At 51.8% G+C, this 26,141-nt stretch overlaps 2 protein-coding genes across 2 annotated transcripts in view; both read right to left on the reverse strand.

Annotated features, from left to right (window-relative positions):
- LOC128049709 (epididymis-specific alpha-mannosidase-like) overlaps nt 1-13,055 on the reverse strand; it is a 42,520-nt gene extending 29,465 nt beyond the window's left edge. The window contains exons 1-6 of the mRNA XM_052642019.1: nt 12,918-13,055; nt 11,305-11,451; nt 8,327-8,432; nt 2,681-2,853; nt 2,196-2,284; nt 858-1,035 (exon numbers count right to left, since the gene is read on the reverse strand). Of these exons, the coding sequence (XP_052497979.1) occupies nt 858-1,035; nt 2,196-2,284; nt 2,681-2,853; nt 8,327-8,432; nt 11,305-11,451; nt 12,918-13,055 (831 nt within the window). The remainder of the gene's footprint in view (nt 1-857; nt 1,036-2,195; nt 2,285-2,680; nt 2,854-8,326; nt 8,433-11,304; nt 11,452-12,917) is intronic.
- Nucleotides 13,056-19,028: 5,973 nt separating this feature from the next.
- The window catches only part of LOC128049708 (epididymis-specific alpha-mannosidase-like), a 43,168-nt gene continuing 36,055 nt past the window's right edge, over nt 19,029-26,141 (reverse strand). Inside the window, 5 exon segments of the mRNA XM_052642018.1 lie at nt 19,029-19,126; nt 20,416-20,536; nt 20,879-20,991; nt 22,553-22,690; nt 25,895-26,087. Of these exon segments, the coding sequence (XP_052497978.1) occupies nt 19,029-19,126; nt 20,416-20,536; nt 20,879-20,991; nt 22,553-22,690; nt 25,895-26,087 (663 nt within the window).

The raw sequence follows: 26,141 nt of genomic DNA on the forward strand, positions 1-26,141 counted from the left end.
CAAAGAATTGGCCACAACTGAGTGACTAACACATACATACACACACACACACACTCATATATTAAAAATAACTTAACTCCCCCCCCCCCCAAAAAAAAGAGACAGTTGTATGCAAGGAAAGCAGGCTATATAGCTTTTCTGATGGCCTGAGCACAAATTCCACTTTCCTAGCTGCCCTGCTAAGTACCTGTGTGGCGTCAGAAAGATTCCCTAACCTCTCTGGCTCTCGGTTCCTTATGAGTAGCAGACAGGGCACCATAGGGCCTGCCCCTGTGCCCAGTTGGGCAGAGAAAATGGGGGAGACTCATGCATCCCATAGAAGAGTACCAGGCACGCATTGGGTGCTCCATACAGTTTAGCTGTGACAACAGTGGTGACTGGGTGTTGGGCACTGTCCCCTGGGGGTGTCTTTCCCATCTTGACCTCAAATCCAGCCTATGAAGCAGGTCCTGTCATCATCCCCATTTCACAGACGATAAAAGTGAGGCCCAGAGGCTCCCAAGTCTCACAGCCCCTGAGTAGGGAGCCAGGATTCAGGCCCAGGCCTCTGCTGCCAGCATTGAGAAGGAGAAAGGAGGGGAGAGCTGGGGAGAGGCTGGAGCCTGCGTCGGGGAGGGGATGCCTCAGAGGCGGAGGTGGTGGGGGTGATCCAGGGTTGGGGGAAGAGCTGGTAGACTGGGTGAGGACTTGGGAAGGAGGACTGAGCTGGGGCTGGGATGGCCCATTGCCTGGATGGACACTGGCCTGGCTAACACTGAGCACCAGTCCCGAGTGGACCCATGTGCTGAGATCGGACGCATGACAGCACGCCCTGGGCAGAATTGAGGAACCAGGGCCTGGTTGGGTCCCCAACTTACCCAGGGCCAGAGGAGGTGTGGTGTCTGGAACCAGGTGGCTCGTTCCCCCATGTTGTACAACATGGCCTCAACAAAGGACTGGAGTCTTTTCTGAGTGACAGGTAATTGAATGTTGGGGTACCAGCCATCCGCAGGTGGATGTGGGAAGATGGGTTCACCATCCCAGTAAAATCCTTCACTGAGAGAGGGAGAGGAGTGTTAGGGGGCCCAGCCCTGAGAAGGGCAGCAGCCTGAGGTCTGGGAGACAAGCAGAGCTCAGCAAGGTCAGAGCATTGGAGCTTCTGTTGCAGACAGGGTGGTGGTAGGCAGATGAGAGCTATGTGGACAGAAGGTGCCACATTTCAGTCCTGCAGGACCTTGGCCACATTACACTGAAAGGCCCATGATTTTTCAGCTGTTCTGTGGAGCACACACCCTCTGCGCCCCAGTTCCTCCACATGAATCAGGATTCATGTGATCATTCATTCTTTAGGTGACCTCTGGGTCCATCAAATCTTATTCCAAGAACCCCGAGCAGGGCTGTGACCTAAACGACGCAAGTGAGATATTCACCTTTGCACAAAACTTCACACTTGCAAAAATCTCAGCATCACCATGATGAGATTTTCACACTTTTCAAATAAAATATAATGAAAAAACATCATGATGAACAGAATCACAAAATTCTATACAAAGATAGAGCAGTAGCACAAAATCCTCAGACTCCAATATAGCCTGGGAGGCTCTGACCCCAGGAAGGAACCTCAGGGCTCTGGACAGCCACCGGTGAGGGTCTCGCCATTCATGCTGGGCAGCAAGGAATCACATAGGAGGGCCCATTGACCAGCCCACAGGAATGACCAATTTGAAACACTGTGAACCTCAGTCTCCTGATCATAGAATGTATGAAGATCACTAAGAGGACTGAGTGAAAGCACTGGTGGAAAAGCTGAGAAGCAGTGCCAGGTGCAGAATGGAGCCCAATGTCAGTAACCTGCTAGTGAGTCCCCCCAGGTTCTTCTCCAAGCTGCCCCTTCATCCCACTTCCCCTGTTCATGAGGGCTCAGCCCCTGCCCACAGCCTCTCAGGCACAGAGGGCAGAGGGGACTGGAGGTAGGGCTGCCCACAAGACAGCCCACAGGGGGGCTGAGGACACAAAGGCCTTGATACTGCCTCCAGAGCCCAGTGCAGCTGCCCCATGGCTAATGCTGCAGGACCTTGGCTGCACGTCCAGGCCTCAGTTGTTCTTTCTGTAAGATGGGTGCTCAGTGCGTGCCCTCAGGGCTGGCCATGAGGGGTGTGGCTGAGGTGGTCCAAGGAGGGTGCTGGGATGGGGACTGGCCCGAGGCAGGTGCTCACAAGCAGTAGCCGAAATGGTCCAGGACGTGTGTGAAGATTTCCTGCTGCGCCGACAGGGATCTGGACCCTCGCCACACGAACTGCAGCTGCTGCAAACCCGGAGGGATGGAGTGAGTGCCCAGGAGCAACATGGCTTACAGCTCCCCCCATCCAGGCCCAGCCTGAGTTTCATCGCTCACTGCCCCCACTGCTCTCAGAGGTTCAGGTCAAGATCCTCCTCTGCTGCCCCTTCCTCAAGGTTCCCCCTGACCTCCCAAAGCCACAGGAGGCAGAGGAATCAGCCCTCCAGATGCTGCCTATCTGCACCTTCATCTGACCCTCCTCAGGGCAGGACTCTCTGCCAGGGCCTGCCAGCCAGGCTGTCTGTAACTCGGCTTGAATGTCCCCAAACATTGTGGAGCTCATTATGGATCATTATAGGTGCAGAAGTGTTTTTCAGTTCTGATGGTTAGAACGTGGATGAGTAGATGCAGCTCACGACTCACCTGGTTAATCTGCATGGCCTCCTTCAGGTCGTAGTCAATCCTGGAGATAACATGGGCATTGAAGCCCGCCAGGGCAAAGAGGGTGGGGGTCGTGGCAGATGCACCAAATGGGTCGACCTGCCAGGAGAATTGTGGTCGAATCCCAAATGTTTCATAGAGAAAGCTGTGTCCTTCTGCAAAGAGATAAAGCTCCTCAGTGACTGAATGGTGGCAAATCACCCCCTCACTCTCTCAGGCTTCGTGCCCTTCTCCAGGGCTGAAATTCTATTCCAGACTAAGCAGGGTCTTGGTGAAACAGATACGAAGTCAAATGGCCCATTCCAGAATTACCTAAATATTCATCTATTTATTCATGATTTTCATGGCATCCTTATGTGCAGAGATCAAGGTGACTGCAGAAGTCCCCAGATTTGAGAATCTATTGGTTAAACTTCCCAAAGATGCTCCTGAAATATAATACCTGAATACTCTGAGCTGGGGCTAAAGTCTGCATGTTAGGATGAGAGAACAAAGCCTCAATGAATTCAAGTGCCTGGTGCCAAGTCAAACTGCCCTTCACTGATGAGCTTACCAGTCTGGGACACTGGCTCTGGCCCAGAAGATTCCAGGGTTCTGGGGCAAAAATGAGATCAGATCCACAAACAAGGCCCAACCAGGAGATGGGTGACTGCTGGGAGGCTGGGGGGAGCCTGGAGCAGACTTGGGGTCTGGTGAAGAGGAGGTGATGAAATCCACCAGGTGGCTGGACTTGGGGCGGGCTCTGAGGACTCAGGGACCAATGGGAGCAGCATATGGTGTGTATGAAACAGAGGAGACCAAGAAGGAGCAGCTGGAGAGGAGGGGGAAGACCTGGGGATGGTGGGTCTGAGATTGGGGGGTCAGTAAACTGTGTAGAGCACACCTTGACCCCAGATGGTCTGTCTGAGGAGGGCAGGCCCGATGGGTGTTGATTTGGTGGCCCCTAATTCCACATTCTATTCTTGTCTGGAGAATCCCATGGACGGAGGAGCTTGGTGGGCTACAGTCCACGGGTCGCAAAGAGTCGGACATGACTGAGCGACTTCACTTTCACTTTCACTTTCAATTCCACCTTCAGAGTCTTTACTTCCTTCAGGGGACACAAACCCAGTCTAAAGGGATGACTTATCACTAGTCTCATAGGTCATGGCAAGATCATTCACATCTGCCAGACTTTAAACACAAAGAACAAATATTAAAAGCAGCAAGGGAAAAGCAACAAATAACACACAAGGTGTTTCTCATAAGGCTAACTTCACATCCTTTAACAGAAACTCTGCAGACCTGAAGGAAGTGGCAGGATAGACTTAAAGGGATTAAAGGAAAAAACCTGCAACCAAGATTACTCTACCCAGCAAGGACTGCATTCTGGAAAAATCAAAAGCTTTCCAGACAAGCAAAAGTTAACACAATTCAGCAGCACCAAAGCAGCTTTACAACAAACGCTAAATGAGCTTATCTAGACAGAAAACACAAGAGAAAGAATAGACCTAAAAGAAACCCAAAACAAGAAAGTAAATGGTAATAGGATCACAGGTATCAATCATTACCTTAAATCTAAATGGACTCAATGTTCCTACAAAAAGATAGGGACTGGCTGAACTGATACAAAAACAAGACCGCTGTGCATGCTATCTACAAGAGATCCACCTCAGACCTAGGGACACACACAGACTGAAAGTGAGGAGCTGGAAAAAGATACTCCACACAAATGGAAATCAAAAGAAAGTGAAAGTAGCAATACTCATATCCAATAAAATAGACTTTAAAATAAAGCCCTTTACAAGAGACAATGAAGGATCCCACATAATGAGCACGGGGCCAATCCAAGAAGAAGCTACAGCAAGTATAAGTATATACGCACCCAACAGAGGAGCAGATCAATACATAAGGCAAAGGCTAAAACCTGTTAAAGGGGAAATCAACAGTAACACAATAACAGTGGGTGAATTTAATACCCTACTCACACCAATGGACAGACCATCCAGACAGAACATTAACAAGGAAACAGAAGCCTTAAATGATACATTGGACCCTTTGAACTGTTTCATCCAAAAGCAGTAGTTTTCACATTTTTCTCCAGTGCACATGGAATATGCACAAGATAGACCACGTCCTAGGTAACAAATCAAACCATGGTTAAGTTTAAAAACCGAAATCATTTCAAGCATCTTTTCTGACCACACGCTATAAGAATAGATATCAATTACAGGGGGAAAAAAAATCTATAAAAACACAAACACATGGAGGCTAAACAATATGTTTTGAATAACTAAGAAATTACTGAAGAAATCAAGGAAACATAAAAAAAAAAAAATACCTAAAAGCAAATGACAATGAAATCATGACAACTCAAAGCCTATGGGTTTCAGTAAATGCAGTGCTAAGAGGGAAATTTACAGCAAAACAAGAAACAAGAGAAAAAGAAAAAAACAAGAAACAAGAGAAACATCAAATAAACAACCAGACCTGACATATAAAGCAAATAGAAAAAGAATAACAAAAAATACTCAAACTTAGTAGAAGGGAAGAAATCATAAATATCAGAGCAGAAACAAATTTAAAAAGAAATGAAGACGGTAATAACAAAGATTAAAAAAAAAAAGACTAAAAGATGATTCTTTAAGAAGATAAACAAAACTGACCACCCATTAGTGAGACTCATCAGGGAAAAAGGTGAGAAATACAGAGACACATATACCCCAGTTTTCACTGCAGCACTGTTTACAATAAGTAGGACATGTGAGCAACCTGATGTCTGTCAACAGATGAAAGGATAAAGATGCTGTGGTGCATACATACGATGGACTATTACTCAGTCATAAAATAGTGCATTTGAGCCAGTTCTGATGAGGTGGATGAACCTAGAGCCTATTATACAGAGTGAAGTAAGTCAGAAAGAGGAAACCAAATATATATTAATACACATATATATGGCGTCTAGAAAGATGGTACTGATGATCCGGTTTCCAGAGCAGCAATGGAGATGCAGACATAGAGAACACACCTGTGAACACAGCAGAGGAAGGAGAAGGTGCGGCGAATTGAGAGAAGCACTGAAACATATACATCACCATATGCAAAATTAGATAGCCGGTGGAACTTTGCTGTATGATGCAGGGAGCTCAAATTCAGTGTTCTGTGACAACCTAGAGGGGTAGGAAGGGGTGGGTGCATGGGGAGGGAGTTTCAAGAGGGACCAGACAAATGTATGCTCATTAATGTTGACATAAGGCAGAAATCAATGCAATATTATAAATCAATTAACCTCTAATAAAAATTAAAACTTTTTAAAAGACATGCCTGAGAAGCCATGCTACAGCAGCAGAAGGTCACAGGCCTGTCCTCTCCCAACAAGATCCTGCCCATTCTGACCCCTACCTGAGAAATCATCTTGACCTTAGACTGAGCCCATGTTGACCTCCTTGCTTCATTCTTCCTGTCCAGAGCCTGACACTCAGCAGGGGCTCAACAAAGGTGAAGAGGAGGGAATGGATCCAGGACCAGTGAGGTGTGGTCCAGCATGACCCACCCATAACATCAGAGAAACATGGCACACTGTGGATATAACCACAAGTGGTGGTCCAGGAAATCAGGGATGGTGGTTTAAAAAGGTCCCACTGAAAGTAAGATGTACACCCCTGCCCCTACACACACACACACACACACACACACACACACACACACACACACACTCACTCACTTGGGGGCACAAGTTACACAGCAGGACCAGATGGGCCCGGCTAGAGTCATTTGACTGCTGGCTGCATGGACGTCCTTGCAGCTCTCTGTGCCTCAGTTTCCTCATCCTGAAAACGGGGCTTGAACACCACCACCTGCCACCAAGCTGTTCAGAGGCCCCCAGGAGAGAACAGATAGGCAAGCACTTGCTTCACCCTCCTGAGAGAGGGGCTGAGCTCTCAAGCACATTACTGACTGGGCCAGGCTTGGTCAGAATGAGCCCCTCACCTGCTGGCAGCAGGACTCGGGTAAGACTCAGCAACTTTTGAGCCTCAAATTCGACCTCAATGAGTGGGAGTTTGTAAGACCCCCTCATCTCTAGGACTGCCTCTTGGACTGAAGGACCGAAGGAATTAAGTGAATGCCTTGTTCTTAGAACAGGAGGTCATCACGAGATGAAGTCAGACCCATCCTCTAGGGTCCCGGCAGCCTGGCTGGTGTTGGAAATGGAGCCCCAAAGAATCCCCTGGGGAGGATCCAGGGGTCCACATCCCTTCCTGTCCCAGTCATGGGAACTCGACTTTGCCTGAATTCTGGCTGCTGTGGTTAGGCCAGCAGGGTCAGCCCTGGGGTGTTCAGGACGGTGGGCATCATGGGCTGAGATCAGAGGCGAGGGATGCTTCTGCTGTGGGCACCTGGATGAGGACGGCTCAGTGCTTACTCCCTCCCTCTGTGCCCACCAGCCCTGGTCAGCCCTGGACTAAGTCCTGGGGACCCAGAGAAGAATCAGACTCTGGTCACTGTGGAAGCAACCTGTAGTTCATGGTGAAGACGGGAGGTGCTCGAGTATTGTGGCCCCAGGGAGAGAGCCTGGACCATGAGACTCATCAGCTGAGTCTGGGTGGAAGCAACAGGAAAGCTTGTTCTGAAAGCACAGAAGACTCTGATATGGGAGCTGGTCAAGGGAAGCAGGAGGCAGAAGGAACAGGTGGTCAGAAAGTGATCCCTGAGGCTGCATTTTGCAGGCTGGGGAATTCATATGATAAAACTTAAAGCTTCTCTTGGAAGAAAAGCTATGGCAAACCTGGACATTGTATTAAAAAGCAGAAACATCACTTTATCATCAAAGTGCCACAAGTCAAAGCTATGGTTTTACCAGTAGTCAAATACAGACGTGAGACTTGGAGCATAAAGAAGGCTGAGCGTCAAAGAATTGATGCTTGCAAATCATGGTGCTGGAGAAGACTCAAAAATCTTGGAAAGCAAAATCAGATTAAACAATCCTAAAGGAAATTACCCTGAATATTCATTGGAAGGACTGATGCTGAAGCTGAAGCTCCAATACTTTGGTCACCTGATATGAAGAGCTGACTCATTGGAAAAGATCCTGATGCTGGGAAAGACTGAGGGCAGGAGGAGAACGGGGTGACAGAAGAGACGGTTGGATGGCATCAACGACTCAATGGACTCAATGAGTTTGAGGCAACTCCGGGAGATGGTCAAGGACAGGGAAACCTGGTATAATATGGTCCATGTAGTCGCAGAGTCAGAAACGGCTGTGAGGCTGAACAATACAAACTCTACTCAGTATGCTCTGTTTGAATTATCCCAGTTTAATCTTCATAACACTCCTTTGAGATAGATCTTCCATCACCATCAAGCACTTTCACAGAGGAGGGAACCGAGCCCTAATGAGGCTGCATCATGTGCCAGGGTCACAGGGTTGGGAGTTAGCAGAGTCAGGAACCAGCCAGGCTGGCTCGTCTAGAATCCACACCCTCAGCCCCTGCACTCAGGCACACATGGGCATGGCGCCAGCAGTCACAGTGCTGACTGGTCAGTCTCCCGCTGAGAGGGGAAGATGGACTCCAGGATGAGGGCTCAGACACCCAGTCCCAGCCCCGCAGGAGGCCACAGGGACCCTGATCTGGGGAACGGTAATCGAACCTGTGAGCTGGAGGATCTGGTCATCAGAGTGGGTCACGGCCTCATTGTGCATGACCTGGCCTCCAAGGACAAACTCCAGGCGACCTTCGGCCACGAGCTGGCGGACCTTGGCATAGTGGGCAGAGAGAAAAGGCCAGGTTACACCTCCCAGGCTGAGCCAGTTGTATTTTCTGGGCACATGTCCATAGCATCTCATGGTCCTTCCTTCAAACTCCACAGCCTCATTTATTCTGCAAAAGCAGAACGCTGTCTGTCCTGGTCAGCACTGCGTCCAGCTCCGAGAACAGCACCCGTCCCTGGCTGCTGCTTCGTCAGGCGTATACACAGGTACATATGTTCACAGCTTTTGCTTTTGAATGATGCCAAGATTATGGAAAACTTGCAGGAACTGTACCAAAAAAACTCCCATAAATCCTCCAGATTATCTCATTGCTAATATTTTTTACCTCTTTATGTTAACACTCCCCCATGTCATTACACACAGTAAGTTTTTTCTAAGCCATTTGAAAGTACAAGTTAGCAACTGTATGCCTTTATCTGAATAGTTCAGGTCATTTTTGAAAGAAAAAGATCATTGCAACTGCTCTAGAATGATCACCACTCAGGCTATTTCACATTAGTAACGTGAGCATGCATTCATGCTCAGGTTCTCAGTCATGTCTGACTCTTTGCCACCCCGTGGACTGTGCCCCACTGGGCTCCTCTGTCCATGGGATTCTCCACGCAAGAATACTGGAGTTTATCCTCTAATTTCCAACACTTCCTGAGCATTTCTGTTTCATATTTTTTATGGTTTCAGGCTAGTACGTTTGTAGAATGCTCTTCAAATTGCATTTGGCACATGCCTTCCTGGCAAATATTTTAGAATGCAGGAATGAATGAAATTTCGTGGGACTTCAGTGTGTAGGATGCACTTTCAGTGCTGAGGATGTGACTCTGATCCCTTCTTGGGCTTCCCTGGTGTCTCAGGTGGTGGGGAATCTGCCTACAATGCAGGAGATTCAGGTTTGATCCCAGCGTTGGGAAGATCCCCTGGAGAAGGGAATGGCTATCCACTCCAGTATTCTTATCTGGAGAATTCCATGTACATAGAAGACTGGCGGAGAAGGCAATGGCACCCCACTCCAGTACTCCTGCCTGGAAAATCCCATGGACAGAGAAGCCTGGTGGGCTGCCATCTATGGGGTCACACAGGGTCAGATACGACTGAAGTGACTTAGCAGCAGAGAGAGAAGACTGGCAGGATACAGTCCATGGGATTGCAAGGAGTTGGACATGACTGAGTTGCTTTCCTTTAACTAGGGAGCTAACAACCCACAGACCTCATGGTACAAAAATAAAGTATATCGATGAAAGAAGGGAAGAGCGGAAGCATAAATACAGTCAGAGACCGTGACACTGAGCACACCATGCTCCTGGCAGACTGTGGCGTGGATCTGATCTGAAAGGACTGTCTTTGCAGACCATTCGTTTGAGAAATGTGGAATGACACCTGCTGCGTACTGTTTCAAATGTGCACCTGCTTCATGTTGGGCCCCATCCAGGACCTGGAGTCAGTCCACACAACTCACGGAAAATTGCTAGTTTCCAGGGACTTCCCTGGTGGCTCAGACGGTAAAGTGTCTGTCTACAATGCAGGAGACCCGGGTTCAACCCCTGGGTTGGGAAGATCCCCTGGAGAAGGAAATGGCAATCCACTCCAGTACTATTGCCTGGAAAATCCCATGGACAGAGGAGCCTAGTAGGCTACAGTCCATGGGATCGCAAAGAGTCGGAGGCTACAGTCCATGGGATCGCAAGGAGTCGGACACGACTGAGCGACTTCACTTTCACTTTCAGGGACATATTGAATTTCCTGTCTAGGTCTTAGCCAGCACACCTAGCTGTGAGAGGAGGATAAAGGGACTTGTGTCTGGGCATGTCCATATAAAGAAGGAAGAACTGCCCAGTGGACACCAGAGAGCTATGCTTTGATTGACAATACTGACCCAGAACCCACCTGTCAGGTATAAGCTGTGTGACCTTGAGCCAGATGCCTGCCCTCTCTGAACCTGGACTAGCTCTGTGCAGTAGGATAAGGGTCCTCACCATGCAGGCTGTGGGGAGGAGTCACTAGAGTAACCTGTACAAACCTGAGCCCAGCACCTGGCCCACGGCAGAGCCCATCAGATGGGAGGCTCATCCTCTCGGCTCCACAGGCTGCAGGGTCACATCCCCTCTGGGGACCTGGTGGACACCTGGCTTGACCGTCTGAGCTCTCTGCCTTGAGCAGGTGGCTGAGCCTCTGAGTTTCACCATCAGTGACTGCTCTGAGGGCAGGTGATGCCTGGAGGGGACCATGTCCCAGGCACCCTAGGTGCTTACATCCTGGGCACACTCTGGGCACAGCCTCTCTGAGGAGGGAGGACACTCTTGCTTCCAGATGTGGGACATGCAGCTGAAGAGACAGCCCCACCCCTGACCACACAGGGACTGGGGAGGACCTGGCCCCAGGCTGCCCCTCCATGGACCAGGGCCTCTGATCCCCTGTGATATGGAGTTAATCAGCCCCAGAGGCTAATCCACAGGGATTCCTGCACCCCTGGTTGGTCCTGGGCTCTGGTGCCCATGGGGGCCACTCAGATCCACAAATGAAGTCAGAAGGTGTGGACACGGGGTCACCCCAGAGCACGCAGTGTCAGAGGTGACCCCATTCACACCACCTGAGTGCCTGGCTCGGCTGCCAGAGCTTCAGTTATTCAGGAGAAACCAGAAAGGCAGGATCAAACACAAACCTGTCCCCTAGGCAAGGGGCTGACCACAAACCTGTACTAAATGGACCCTGGAAACAGCTAAGCCAGGTTGGGGCCTCCTGGTTTATGCAGCCCCACCCTGGACTCATGGAGCACAACCTAGGAGCTTCCTGAAGGGTCATCCCCGGGACTCCCAGGGCATCTGCTCTCAGCTGCCTGGTGAGGACGCCCTGAGGGCAGCATTACCTGGCCTTTCTGCCCATCTGAGGCGACGCCATGCCACCACAGCCGGAAATACTCCTGCTCCATGGCGATGAACCTGAGCCTCCTCTCAAGGGTCAGTGCCTCCACCACGGAGTTGTAGACACTGGTGACATAAGCCTGCATGCTCTCCTGGGGTGGGGAGGGGGAGAGACCATCACTCCAGACCCGTGGGGGAAACCACAGGGCGTGGACCAGGGACCGAGGGGGAACGTCCAGGGAGACATGGTGTCTGGGGGCCACCGGCGCTCCCCCCAAGCCTGTCCAGGCCCTGCAATCAGCTCCCCCTGCTCCTCAAACAAGGGAGCCTGGTGTCCACTCTGTGATGGACACATGGTGAGCCCTGCACTAAGACAAGGACCCAGGCGGACCCCCTTTGATGGGAGCCTGCCCCTGAGGAGCGTCATGAGGAGACAGACACTCTATGTGACAGACGGTTGTGCCAGTCCAGCCAAGGCCCCGGGCCAGCCCAGAGGGGCGTGCTGCCCATTCCTGCCGTGGAGGACAGACCAGTCGACAACAGGGCCCTGGGAGTGAGGTCCAGGGACCCTGATGGGCCTTCTTGGGATGAAATGATGGGGAAGCATGTGTCAAGGGCTGAGGCTGAGAGGAGCTGACAGCTCGAGCATCTCTCTGGATCGATCTCCCCCTGCACCCCGAGGCAGGGAGTCCCCAGGATGGAGCTCTGTCTGCTCCCATCTGGATCAGGCTGGCTCAGCATGGTTCCCAGAGATGCTGATAAAAGAATGCAAGGAGCCTTGGGAGGGGGTGAGCGGGCAAGGTGGTGATGTGTGCTGACTTGGGCAGCACCCCAGCCCAGGCTACACTGTCCCTTCTCTAAACTGGGGGTGACAAGCATGCTTCCCTGCATGTCAGCAGTTCCACACACAGGTGGGTGACCATCCACAGAGGCTGCCCAGTGAGCCGGAACGAGACTCAACCCTCAGCCTCAGGGCCTCTTGCTGCCCGACTCCCTTTAAAATGAGTGCCTCACTTATTAACGTCTCATGGAAAGCATTGTATCCATGATCACAGAGTGGTCGTATTCACTTATTTCCTTCCTCCTTCCAGAAAAGAGCTTGGGCAGGCCTGGGTAATCATTTCAGTTACCTGCCCCAGAAACTTATGGAAATCAGTCCTGACCTCTTTTCCTCTGCTCTGTTTCATTCGTTCACTCAAGGAATATTTGAGGAATACCTTCCACCCATTGCAGCAGGGGACACATTCTCACCCCTGCCCACAGCCAGCCCATGTGAGTTGCTCATCGTGTCCAACTCTTTGTGGCCCCATCGACTATATCCTGCCAGGCTCCTCTGTCCATGGAATTCTCCAGGCAAGAGTACTGGTGTGGGTTTCCATTCTATTCTCCAGGGGAACTTCCTGACCCAGGGATCAAAGCTGGGTCTCTGTCACTGTAGGCAGATTCTTCACCATCCGAGCCACCAGGGAAGCCCTCAGCCAGTCCATAGCCCAGTAGTGATGGATCCCAGGCTGAGACTCCTGATGGCAGAGACCCAGGACACAAACCCACTCTGGAGTCCAGATGGAAAAAGAACTGCAGCTTCAAGAGGTGTGCAGGGGTCACTCGGGGCACCTACCTGTACGGTGTGCAGCCAGCCCACGTCCATGTGGCTGTGGGGAACCACAAATACCCTCAGTCGGGGCTCAGAAAGAGCCCCCAGGGGCCACATCAGGCCCAACTGCAGGAGCAGAGGCAGCCAGCCCCGCGGCTTCATCTCCTCGGCCAGCTCAGGGGCTGGAGGACGTCTGCCTGCCTGCAGGGTCCAGCCTCCTGCCAGCTGACTGGGCCTCAGCCTTTGGTGGATGCAGTGGGAAGGAAACCAGGAGAGACACCCACACAGATGCTGTCACCTGAGCAGTGCAGGCAGGTGGCACTCGCTCACTGCCTGGCAGCGCTCTGCTCCCATCTGCGGTTTCCTGACCATCTGCCTTTAGACAAACCCCAAATACCACCTCCCCTGGGGGGACTGCCAGCTTCCCTCTGGCAGGGCCTGGCTCTCCTCACCCCAGTCCTCATGCCTTTCCCTTAGGCCTCTCCTGGTATTTCCCACTGGACATCTTACCCTTCCCTGCCCCCAACCCACTGCACTGGCTCCTTGACACTGCCCTGCAAAACGTAACACTCAGTGTGGGGCCTGCCACCACCAGGATGCCCACCGTGATACACTCTCCTTCACATGAAACCCCAGACTGAGCCTTTCAATAGCAATTGTAATATCTCTTTTAAGGAGAAACGTTGGCTCCCACAAATAGGACCTGACTACCCAAGGATGCAATTACAAACAAAGCTCAAACTACCGCACAACTGCACTCATCTCACCCACTGGCAAAGTCATGCTCAAAATTCTCCCAGCCAGGGTTCAGCAATACATGAACAATGAACTTCAAGATGTTCAAGCTGGTTTTAGAAAAGGCAGAGGAACTGGAGATCAAATTGACAACATCCACTGGATCATGGAAAAAGCAAGAGAGTTCCAGAAAAATGTCTATTTCTGCTTTATTGACTATGCCAAAGCCTTTGACTGTGTGGATCACAAGAAACTGTGGAAAATTCTGAAAGAGATGGGAATACCAGACCACCTGACCTGCCTCTTGAGAAACCTATATGAAGGTCAGGAAGCAACAGTTAGAACTGGACATGGAACAACAGACTGGTTCCAAATAGGAAAAGGAGTATGTCAAGGCTGTATATTGTCACCCTGCTTATTTAACTTTTATGCAGAGTACACCATGAGAAACGCTGGGCTGGAAGAAGCACAAGCTGGAATCAAGATTGCTGGGAGAAATATCAATAACATCAGATATGCAGATGACACCACCCTTATGGCAGAAAGTGAAGAGGAACTAAAAAGCCTCTTGATGAAAGTGAAAGAGGAGAGCGAAAAAATTGGCTTAAAGCTCAACATTCAGAAAACGAAGATCATGGCATCTGGTCCCATCACTTCATGGGAAATAGATGGGGAAACAGTGGAAACAATGTCAGACTTTATTTTTGGGGGGCTCCAAAATCACTGCAGATGTTGACTGCAGATATGAAATTAAAGACACTTACTCCTTGAAAGGAAAGTTATGACCAACCTAGATAGCATATAAAAAAGCAGAGACATTACTTTGCCAACAAAGTTCTGTCTACTCAAGGCTATGGTTTTTCCAGTAGTCATGTATGGATATGAGAGTTGGACTGTGAAGAACGCTGAGCACCAAAGAATTGATGCTTTTGAACTGTGGTATTGGAGAAGACTCTTGAGAGTCCCTTGGACTACAAGGAGATCCAATCTGTCCATTCTAAAGGAGATCAGTCCTGTGTTCTTTGAAGGAATGATGCTAAAGCTGAAACTCCAGTACTTTGACCACCTCATGCAAAGAGTTGACTCATTGGAAAAGACTCTGATGCTGGGAAGGATGAGGGGCAGGAGGAGAAGGGAAAGACAGAGGATGAGATGGTTGAATGGCATCACCTACTCAATGGACATGAGTTTGGGTGAACTTTGGGAACTGGTGATGGACAGGGAGGCCTGGCGTGCTGCAATTCATGGGGTTCCAAAGAGTCGGACATGACTGAGCGACTGAACTGAACTGAACCCAAGGTTGCACAGCTAGTGGAGGGGCAAAAAGGCCTGAAACTCAAAATTACATCTGGATCAGGGATAGTGACCTTGGCAGGAAACCTAAGCTCTCTGGGTCTCAGCAGCCCATCTGTAAAATGGGACGCCCTTACAGGAGCTGGGGCCCCATGAGGGAATGCACATGAGATGACAACCACAGGATTTCCTTACTGGAGGACAGCTGGCACGGAGGTGCACCTGCAGGGTCCAGAGTGTTGCCTGGGGGTCTCTGTACCCCTCGCTCAGGAGCAAGGGAGTGGGCTCTTCTGTCTGATATGCAAATGCCTGAGTGGCTCTTAATACCACTGCCAGACCTGAGACTCACTGTCCCTTCTGGCCACCGTGTCCTCTCCCCCAGCAAATACATGTGGAGAACACGGTCTCCAAGCAGGTCTCCATCCTCTCTCTCCCATCCCCTCCCTGGCACCCACCTGACCTGATTTGACCTGCACTTTCCTCCCGTTGAGGGTCTTAAACAGTAGACATGTATTATCTCACAGATCTGGAGACCAGAAGGCTCCTGGAGAGTTAGGGCTTAGGGCAGCTTCTGTAAGAACCTCAGGGCTCGCTGTGCTTCACTGGGTGCTTGCTAAATCTCTTTAGTCAGGTCCAATTCTTGGGGACCCTATGGACTCCAGGACCTCTGTCCATGGGATTCTCCAGGCAAGAATATTGGAGTGTGTTGCCATGCCCTATTCCAGGGTATCTATCCAACCCAGGGATCAAGCTTGAATTGCTTGTATCCCCGGCATTGACAGGCAGGTTCTTTACCAGTAGGTGGCTGAGATGGTAAAGAATCCGCCTGCAACACAGGAGACCGTGGTTCAGTCCCTGGATAGGGAAGATCCCCTTGAGAAGGGAATGGCTACTCACTCCAGTATTCTTGTCTGGAGAAATCCATGGACAGGGGAGCCTGGTGGGCTACACTCCTTTGGATCACAAAGAGTCAGACACGACAGAGTGACTAAGACACTTCAAGAGGAGGTATCGGTTCCTTGCAGGGACAGGCTACGGCACAGGGGCGGTTCTTTCTGGATCAGGCTCTGTCATGCTGAGTGGTCCAGTGGAGGCTACTTGAGGTTCTGGGACACATGACCTTGGTTCCTGGCAGCAAAGTGTTGTCAAGCGAAAGGGCAGGTGCACATGTGTTCAGCTCCAACGAGATGCACCAGGAACTGCACACTGAGCCCGGGCACCATGAGAACACATGGTCCTGGCAGGACCCCACAGCAGTGCCAGCTTGTTCCCAGTGTCACACATGGGTGTGCGGCCTGTGACCTCTTCCTGATCTGGGCCAGAGTGAATCCTGAGAGCGTGAAGCATGACTCGTGCTGGGTGTTCCAGAGAAAGAACGGCCCGACCCTCCTCTGTGCTGCGTGGGAGTTTGTAAGATGGACCCACCAGTACCACTTCCGTGTGGTCTTTATGACATAGCGCTGTCTGTCCTCTAGGGCGTGTGATCAGCCTGGGGGCTCAGGATGCCCTGATGGGCAGACTGCCTGGGCTACACCCGGTGCCAAGATCCACCCAACAGCAGCAGGGCCCCGGCATCCTCTAGCTTCCAGCCTTCCATGGCTGCCCTGTCTGCCCTCTGGGAGCCTGACCCGAAGCCTGCACCTAGGCCCTCCAGCACATGTCTCCCCCTGCCTTTCTGGCCTCACCTCCCACCCACTCTTCTGCTCAGTCCGCCCTGAAGCTGCTGGAAGCTCCACTGCCCCCCATCCTCACGACCCTTTTCCTCTGCTGAGTCCTGGCCTCTGTGCTCCTGGCCTGGAAGGAGCCCCGTCCTCCCAGCACCACAGCTGCAGGCTCAGGGCCTGCCTGCAGGTTGAGCCCTTTCCCGGGTCAGGCCCTTTGAGGCGCTGCTCCCTCTGCTGGGAAGCATCTTCCCCCGCTTCCTGTCTGGCAGGTGCCATTCCCCCTTTATGTCGCCTCATCTCTGAGAGATTTTCTGTGGGCCTCCCATCCCGCCTCCATAGCATTTACTGAAGAATATTTTTCTCTATTAACCTGTGTGTTTGGTCCACATGGGTCCCTTATGTCCTTTGCAGGATCAGCTCCAGGAACAAAGCAGGACCTCTTGATCTTTTGAGGGAAAGAACTCAGGGATGTAACTGCCGTGGACATGGCTGCCCCCTTCTACCATGGACGACATGGGTGATACCCACAGCACAGCATATCAAGCTCAGCTCAGCAGCTCCTCCCAACTGTGCCTCCACCTGCTGTGTGACGAGCCCCTCACTCCTGGAGCAGGGCAGTGCACACCTCCTGACAGCCTGACTCAGAGCCCCGGGCTCCTGCCCTGCCCAGTGGGCACTCGTAGGTCTGTCCATAGGGTGGTTTGGATACTAAGCTGCTGGAGATGTAAGTGCCCCACCAGTGCCTGACCACAGAGGTAACTCTCCTCATACACAGCAGGTCCACCCCACCCCAGGCTGCAAGGCTGCCTGCACCCCATTCTCAAGTTTTCATCAGTTAATAGCCACTGAACCCTGACTCTGTGCCAGGCTCTGTGCTGGAGGTGAGGGGACAGGAGTTGTGCTGCCCCCAGGATGTCCTTGTGGGGAGACAGGACTTGGCCGCGGTGGCTCTGACCACAGGAGAATCTGCTCTGGTGGTTTGGACATGCTTGGAGGACCCTCGAGGGCTTCCTCCTGGAGGGGTGGAGAGCACAGGGTGCTGGGGAGATGGCTGGTCCTGGGCCAGGGTGTGGTAGGAGAGCCAGGGCAAGGCTGGGTCTTGTAGGCTCTTTCTCTCTCTCTGCTTTGGCTTCCTCTCTTTATAACTCCACCTGTTCCCTCTCCCTGGCCATCTCTCCTCTAATCTCACTCTGGGGCTGGGAGATAGGTAGGCAGGGTTTTCAAGTCCATCCACACTCCTGCACTCTAGGGGTCATTAGTGTCCAGAGGGGAGGTTATTGTTCTGCACTGGGTGAGGCTGCTGGAATCAGAAGGTCAGTCCTCCACTCATCTGTCAAGATCACACGGGGAGCAGCTCTATTTTCCTCCTTGGAACTGGCTTCCAGGGCTTTGTCCAGCTCTACAGGGCATCCCTGGGGAGCAGGGGAGTTCAGACAGCTCTCCCCCGAACCGAGGGCATTTGGGGCTGGAGAGAAAGAAAAGTTTTTCAGGGCAGAGTCAAACATCCACAGTTTGAGAACCTTCCTCTCTACCCACTCCCATTCAGTTTGTCTTGCATAAAATGCGCTTTATACTAAGGCAGGCAACCCCAGGGCAGAACCTGGGCACAGAGGCCACAGCTGCATGGCATGACACGCTTGCATATGGTCATCTGCTCCTGCCATCTCTTCTCCCCTTCTTGTGCCAACCCTTTTGAGGGTACCCACCAGCTCCAGAGCCCCTCCGTGTCCTGCTCTGTCTCATAATGGTCACCAGAGGCACAGAGTCCTGAGGCAGCTGCTGTTCTTGGTCCTGAAATTATGAGGCCAGTGGGATCCTTAATATTAATAATCCTTACACTGGGTTTTCCGTGTTTCACTTGCTACATGATTTCCTTCCATCTTTGTGGCCTGAGCTGTAGGAACTTCCTGTAGGGCAGGTGTGGCCAAGCGCCAGGGCAAGAGTATGAGATGGGACGCAGAGCCTGGCATCACACATCCGGGTCAGTAGGCCAGTGCTGTAGCTCCCTCCCATATATCTTAGGCATATCCCTCCACAGCAGGGGCGTCTCCACCCTGGGATGTTTCCATGACGGTGCCCAGGTCACAGCAGGGCCAGTGTTAACACTGGTGGACTTGCTGAGATCTGGCAGGAGGCAGGCAGATGCATTTTGCTATCCCTGGGGATTGTTCCTTCGGTCTTTGGGAGAACTTCCTGGCTTCGACTTTTGCAAGTGAAGCAGGAGTGTGAGCGTGTGTGAAGTTACCATCCGTAACAGGAGAGGAGAGAGAGGGCTGGCTCCAGTGGGCAGGGGAAGACATAGGTCCTTAATGCAATTTTATTTAAGAAGTCAGGACACCCCCCATCCATCCATTTCCTGCCCTTAGCCCACCAGATTGGCAGCGTCCCAGTCATCCCTCTAGGCTTCTTTCCTGTGTTTTCGGTCCAAGAATTTGCCAAGGGCTCAGTGCTCTTGAAAGTGAATGAAGAACGTCCGGATCTCCTTCGGGTAGATGGTGACCTCGGGGCCTCCTGGTGGTGGCGAGGGCTGACTGGAGTTGCCTGGGAGCAGAGAGGGTCTGTCCAGCACGGCCCCTGGACCACCTGCTTCCTCAGGTCCCCTCCTTCCGCATCCCCTTGACAACACGGCTCCTGCTGCATCTGTGGTCTGTGGTTACAACCCTCAGCTGACCCCTCTTGACAGGACTGCACTGCCGGGGAGCCTTTTTCATTTCTGGCCTCCCCTGGGGGCAGAGCACAGTCAAGCCAGGTACAGGGGGCTCTGGCCCTGCTTGGTCTTGTTTCTCCATGGGTTGTGGACCTGGGTATGTTCATAAGAGCTGTCTCACGGAGGCCAGGAGGGGCCCTGCCCTTGATCTCAGTGGGCTGTCCTTAGACACAGCCTGGGTGTAGGCTTCCTCCTGGGATGAAACTTGCTCCTGCACCCATCCCTCTCTCCATCCCTCCCTCTCTCCACCCATCCCTCTCTCCACCCCTCCCTCTCTCCACCCCTCCCTCTCTCCATCCCTCCCTCTCTCCACCCCTCCCTGCAGACACCCAGTCACCCTCCACACACCCTCCCCGCCCTTTCCTGCTGCCCTCCATCCTGCATCCTCCTGTCCACCTGTTCAACCTCCATCTACACAACCGTCCATCTGCCGTCCATTTCCTCCCTTTCATGCACCCTTCACTCATTCCCTTTCCTTCCTTCCTTCCTCTTTCCATCCATCCATCACTCAACCATTGTCCTGTCCATCATCCATCCACTTTTTTTCCTTCCCTCCATCTTTTTTCTATCAAACCATCCCTTTATCCATCTGTCTATCATACATTGACTACGTGCCTACCTATGCAGCCAGACTATGCTGTGTGCAGTAGACAGAAAAGGAGATAAATGGGACAGAGCAAAGTGAGGGAGAGGGGAGAGCAAGGGAGGCTACTGACTCAGCCCTGGGCCAGATAAAGGGACAAGGGCTTTCCAGGCAGAAGGAACGGCAGAGGCAAATGTTTCCAGGCAAGAAGCAGTATGTGCGTGCAGCACAACGCAGAGCGGGGCAGCCGTCACAACACCTGGGGCTGCACCTAAAGTCTGGGGTCACTCAAGGCCGCAGAGGGTTGTAGTCTTGGACACACAAGTGCATGCACGCACACACACAACCTATCTGTGGCTCTGGCACGTGGAGACTGACCTGAAACCCAGAGTCTATAACCTTCTGCGGCCGATTCAGGAAGACTGAGACCCAGAGAAGGACGGCCAGCTCCAGGTCACACAGGCCTTAGGGGCAGAGCTGGGGTCTGGCTGGGGGTCAGGCTGGGGACCTGGGGCCGGATCAGGACCAGGGAGCCCGGACCTCTGTGGTGGTGAGGGTCCCACGTGCTCCAGGTCCAGCGACGCATCTCATTCACGTCCCAGGTCCCTGTGAGTGAGCGCTCCTCCACGGACACCACGGAGCCCAGTCCCCCCAGCACAGACTGCAGGACAGAGCACAGGGCGGGGTGAGCACCCGGACCCCAGATCTGAGCAGAGAACCCAACGAAGAAGGCCAGCCACACTGGGGCCCGGGCCCAGCATCCCCCACGTTCACTGTAGTGGAAGTCCCATGGGAGGAGGGGCAGTCCCATTTTACAGATGAGGAACCGAGGCCGGAAGGAGCTGCTCCCAAGTGCCGAGCTGGATCAGCACTCCCAGCAGGTGGCAGGCAGGTGGGGCCACCTCAGCAAACACCCAAACACCAGGGTTTGTCTCCCAAGGGTGCCTCCTCCTGGGAGCCTGACTCAGAGATGTCGGAGCGGGACACGAGAGGGGCAGGTTACCCGCAGGTTCACCGTCACAGGCCGAGACAACACCGGGTCCTGGTCCACCTCATACAGGTGCTGGAGCCGCAGCAGGACACGGCGGAGGTCTGCCTTGGCCTCGTGCTTTCGGTCTTGGGGACAGAAGGAAGGTGGCATGAGGACACAGTCTCGGCCTGGCACTTTACTCTCTTACCTCCCTTTCACATCTTCACCCTCCCTCAGAGGCAGCTAACACAGCCCCACTTTGCAGATGACCAAACAAGGCTCAGAGAGGGGCCGGTACTTGCCCAGACACACAGCTGGTGTGCATAAAGGAGGGGGGAGGACTCCAACCCAGGTGCAACCAAAGCTACTGCCTCCCACCGCCCGCACTGAGGCCGGTGCTGAAGTGTGGAAAGTCTTCATTCTTATTCACTGGTAAGGTCCTCATTGGGCCTGTCCCTCCAGCCTCCTGTTCTCTGGAAGATTCTCTCTGCCCTGGCCCCTGTGAAGGGGAGTGTGGCCTTGTAACCCTGAAGATGAGTCACCATTGCAAAGGTCATGTGTCAGGTCATTGCCACCGAGACCTAGGAAACGTGTCGTACTAGAGCCTCCATCTCTGGTCATTGGAGAACAAATGAGAAGGGCCACCCTGCTGGTCCCACAGAGCAAGGGGTCGAAATGAACTGTGCTGTGTGAGGCAGAGAGCGTGTGGGCTCCTTGTTACTGCAGCATAAGAGGTCTGTGAAGTCTCTTGTCTCCATTCAAGTGATGGGTTTAGGGACTGGAGCTCGAGAATCAGGGAAGGATTTCTGGCACTGGAAAATGATGCTGGAGATGATAATGGTGATGCAGGTGATGATGATAAGGGGGTTGTTTGTTTCTGGGGAGGCAGGCGGCCCTCTTGCCATCCCCTGTGCTCCCCTCACACAGCTTCTTACACACACACACATACACATACACACACATACGTTGGAGCCAAATGACTCTGCTGCTGCTGGGAACCCTGTCCACCCCGTCAGATGAGTCAGGTGGGCAGTGGTGCAGGGATGCTGGACGTCAGGGTCAGTAAGCCACGTGGCTGCAGGCATGAGCCAGCCTTTCATAGATCCAGTTTATCAGGCACAAAGGTAACTTCTGGCCTTGACCTCTTTCTGTTCCTCCTTCTTAATTGGGCTGACACTTATATGGGAACACCCTAGGCCCTGAGTGCAGCTTTAGGGACACAGCAGTGGCTGGGGCACTGTCAGCCCTGTCCTGGAACTGCTCAGAGCCTAAAGAGGCAGGTAAGGGGTACAGGACCTATTCGTTTCTGGAAGGTGTTGTCTCCACCAGGAAGCCCTCAGTGATGCCCAGCTGGGACTTTCCTCGGATCAATGTCATTGCTCTCTGATGAACTGCCTGCTTCCCTCTGTAGAGAGAGGCCCCTCGAGCCCAGGGATGTTTCCTGTGTCATCCATGGCTCAATCCGCAGTGTCTGATATTAGAATCATTTTTCAAGGCATGAACGGAAACTCATCAAAGTCATGCCTGAGCCCAAAATTCAGGTGGGACATCGGTGTAAGTGGCTCCAGGAGAAGACCCTGGAAGAAGCAAGACCTCACAGAGCCTGGACGACTCTGAGGAGAGCCCCTCTTGTCCAGTGATGGGCTGGGGGACCGGGCTGACATGTGGAGGCAGGAGTGAGTCTGGACACCTGAACACCTGCCGCACCTTTCTGGAGAGTCCGCAGATGCTCTGTGTGGTTCGAGCTGTACTTCCAGCCGGGGATGCTGAGGATCTGCAGGTGGATGCTTGGGGGCAGCGTCACGGCCTCCTGCCACCTGGAGCCTGAGCCACGCGGGACAATCTCTGAAAGGCAGATGGACAAGGAGAGGCTTTGGGCCAAACTCTCCTCCTGACTCACAGCTTGCCACACTAAGTCCCCCACTTCATCTGATCTCACTCCCTCCCACGTGTGGCCCACACGGCCGGCAGCCTGAAGCACCTGTTGGTGCAAACGCCCCAGCCTGCCTTGAATCTCTGGTCCAGCCAGTTCAAACTGCAGACTGGGAGATGGGAGCAGAGAGGAGACGCCATTTCTTCAAGAACTTGCAGGAAGTTCACACAGAGACCTGCTCTTGAACAAGGTCTCAGACGCCAGCTCCCGTGCTGTCGTCTATCGCTGCCTCTGCCCAGAGGGACTCAGCCCTCCCCTTGCAGGAGATGCTCGGTTCAACTCTGGGCTCCAGCTGCAGCCGCCATCTCTTCACAGTTCCCAGGCCTCAGTGATTGGCCAGGCTTGGGTCACGTGATTCGATCTGGGCCAATCAGAGCCTTTCCTGGGATTTCTGCCCTTGACGCAGGCGTCTCAGAGTTGTTCCAAGAGTTGTTCACAGCCACCTCCCAGACAAGAGGAGAAACAAGGTCTGCAGACAGAAGCTCAGGTGACAGAAAGAGAGGGTGGACAGCCGCATGAAGGGCCCAGCACCCGAGGAAGCAATACACGCTACCCTTCTCTCGGGTGCGTCTGCCCCAGAATAAACGCTCCTCTGGCTCCATCTCAGTACCTTTGGTTTTTCTCTTTGCAGGTGGAAGAGCCCAGTGCCCCAACCTGGGATGGAGCTGGCCACAGCCATGGACAGGACCGTGGATGGAGCTGACCACAGTCATGGAGCCTTTTCACCATGGCAACATCCTCTCTGCTGCCAGGAAGGAACCACTGACTGACACAGGAGCAGCCCCAGCCCAGCCGCCCAAACCCATCCCTCTCCTCAGAGTCTGCCCCTGGACATAGGCGTGGCTGGGCAGGCAGTTCCTGACAGTCCCAAAAGAGACGGACATGACCACCTTCTCCCAAGAGGCTCAGAGCTACCCTGTCTCCCTCCTGCCCCAGCCTCTTGTCCAGCTCATCCTTCCATTCCGCTTGCTTCCCCACACCCAGCCCAACTACCTGCGCCTTCAGTTTCTTTACTGCCAAACAAGAGAACGTCAGCTGTTATCTCTTGAAGTTGATCACTGTACACCACCTGGTCTGGGGTTGCAAACTCCACCAAACAGACAGACATCAGGTCTCTTGTGACGTCTAATTCCTCTTCACCCTGAAGCTGGATCCCATGACTTGTTCCCCAGTAGAGCCCCTGAGAAATCCTTCAGGACAAGAGCTGGGTCAAATGCAGTAACAGTCTGCAGCATATGTCAGGCACTCAACAAATGCTCAGTGAATGAGTCAGCTACCACCCACCTTCTTGCTAATGCCTTGTGAAGGTCTAGCCTAAATCTCAAACAGGGAAAACCTAAAATCACACCCTCATCAAAACTTCTGCAAGTGATGAGAAATAGAAAACAGGTTAAGGATTACAGGCAAAATTTGGAATTAATGTGAGTTTGACTCCATCCACTGAAATAAGTCAAATATTGTAATAAAGCCAGACACAAGTGTCTTGGATTCATAGTGCATATAAAATTTATGTTTATACTTTAGTATAATCTATTGTGTGCAATAGCATTATGTCTAAGAAAAAGTTTATATATACATTAGATTTTAAAAGCTTTCTTGTTAAAAAAGTTACCTCAGGTGAGACTTCAGTGATTAGCAATCTTTCTGCAAAAACAATCACAAAGATCACTAATCCTATAGTAATTATAGTAATAATGAAAAATATTTGCATACTGTGAGAAATAGCAAAACGTGATGCACTGATGTTCACTGATGTGAACTGAGCAAATGCTGTTGAAAGAGCAGTGCAGATGGACATGCTGCATGCAAGGTGCAGCAAACCTTCAATCTGTAAACAAGGCAATATCGTCAGTGCTCAAAAAAAAAAAAGGAAATGCATATATGCCTATAATGGACAAATACACACTGTGTTTCTGTCTATAAAATTTAAAAGATTCTCAATAGTAGCATCTTCAAATACTTTCAAACGCACTCACTGTTTAAAGTACTTCATGTCCAACTATTTAGCTATGATACCCAACTGTAGTGAAGGAAATTTATAGAAGTCTCAGGAGAGGCAACTCGTAAAACTTGCAGATCAGGACAGAGTAGAGTCACCCTCACTTGGTGACAATGCACTTAATTCAGATAAAGCCAGCCTTTTAAATGCTGAGCAACCAGACCTGAATGGTGACATATATCATAGGAAGAAGTAGAATGTGTCCTCAGAGAAGGAAATAGAGGAGATTGAGGAGAAAGAGGTGAGGAGGGGATTGCAGTAAGTCCCCGCTGTGAACCTACTAGCTGTATGACCTTGAATGAGTCACTGAACCTCTGTGCACCTCAAGTTGCCCACATTTAAAATGAGGGGCCTGGATGTGAGTACTCTGGTCCCTTCCTACCCCAAAGTAGCCCAGATCCTGGCAGGTACTGAGAGAGTTAATCCTTAGATGGATTGATAAGCAGCCCAGGGTCCTTGAGGAGAAGAAATGGACAAACATTTTTTCTTCTACATTTCTTTGTCTTAGACCCAAAAGATGTTTTTACTTAAACTCTGAGGTGTTATGACAGCAATCTTTAAGACTAACTTTCTTTAAGCCCAGAGCTAATGATTACACAACAAAACTCATCTTGCTCAAAAGTATGTTCTTCTTTAAACTCTGTACTAATGATTAGATAATAAAAAAGTATCGTGCTCCAGGACATGTTTCTCCTTCTTAAGAAGCACCTTCTGACTAATCTTATCTTAAGACTTCCTTGTGGCAGTCAGTCTGGTAAGACCTCTCTCTTGTTGGTTCTAACCTTGTTCATTTAAGATGTCACTTGTGGGAGTGGGTCTGGTGAAAGTATATAAGTCCTTGATATGACTACCAAGTGGGGTTCTCCCCCTCCGCCTTCTGATGTCCATGTCAGAGGCTTTCTCTGTCATTTTACAGTGTAATATAACTATTGCCACACAAAAGGTCTGAGTGATCAAGCCTGGGCCCTGATCCCAAAGCTAAATCTTCATCTTCAGAGATCACAAATCAACATCATTCACCCTTAGCTATCAATACGAGCTCAGCCCCATCCCTGGAAAGGTGGGCTCCCCTGGGGGCAGTGAAGGCAGGTGAACTGAAAGGACCTCCCCACCTCACCGTTGATCTCTCTGAGCATCACGACGGGCCGGTGCTGCAGCGCCAGCCAACTCCTCTGGCGCAGGCCACTGGTGAGGGCCCTGGATCCCAGTAGGAGCCAGAGCACTGGCTGGACGACTGAGGTGTCGTTCAGTGTGAGGTCAACAACCATGTTTCCTGGATCGTTGTTCACCAGCCGCCGGTGGAGCATGACCTGCAGGGGACAACTGTCTGACCGGGCCTGCCTGGGCCCTGGGGTCCCCAAGAG

This window comes from Budorcas taxicolor, chromosome 6 (genome assembly GCF_023091745.1).
Source record: "Budorcas taxicolor isolate Tak-1 chromosome 6, Takin1.1, whole genome shotgun sequence".
In the NCBI taxonomy this organism is placed as follows: Eukaryota; Metazoa; Chordata; class Mammalia; order Artiodactyla; family Bovidae; genus Budorcas; species Budorcas taxicolor.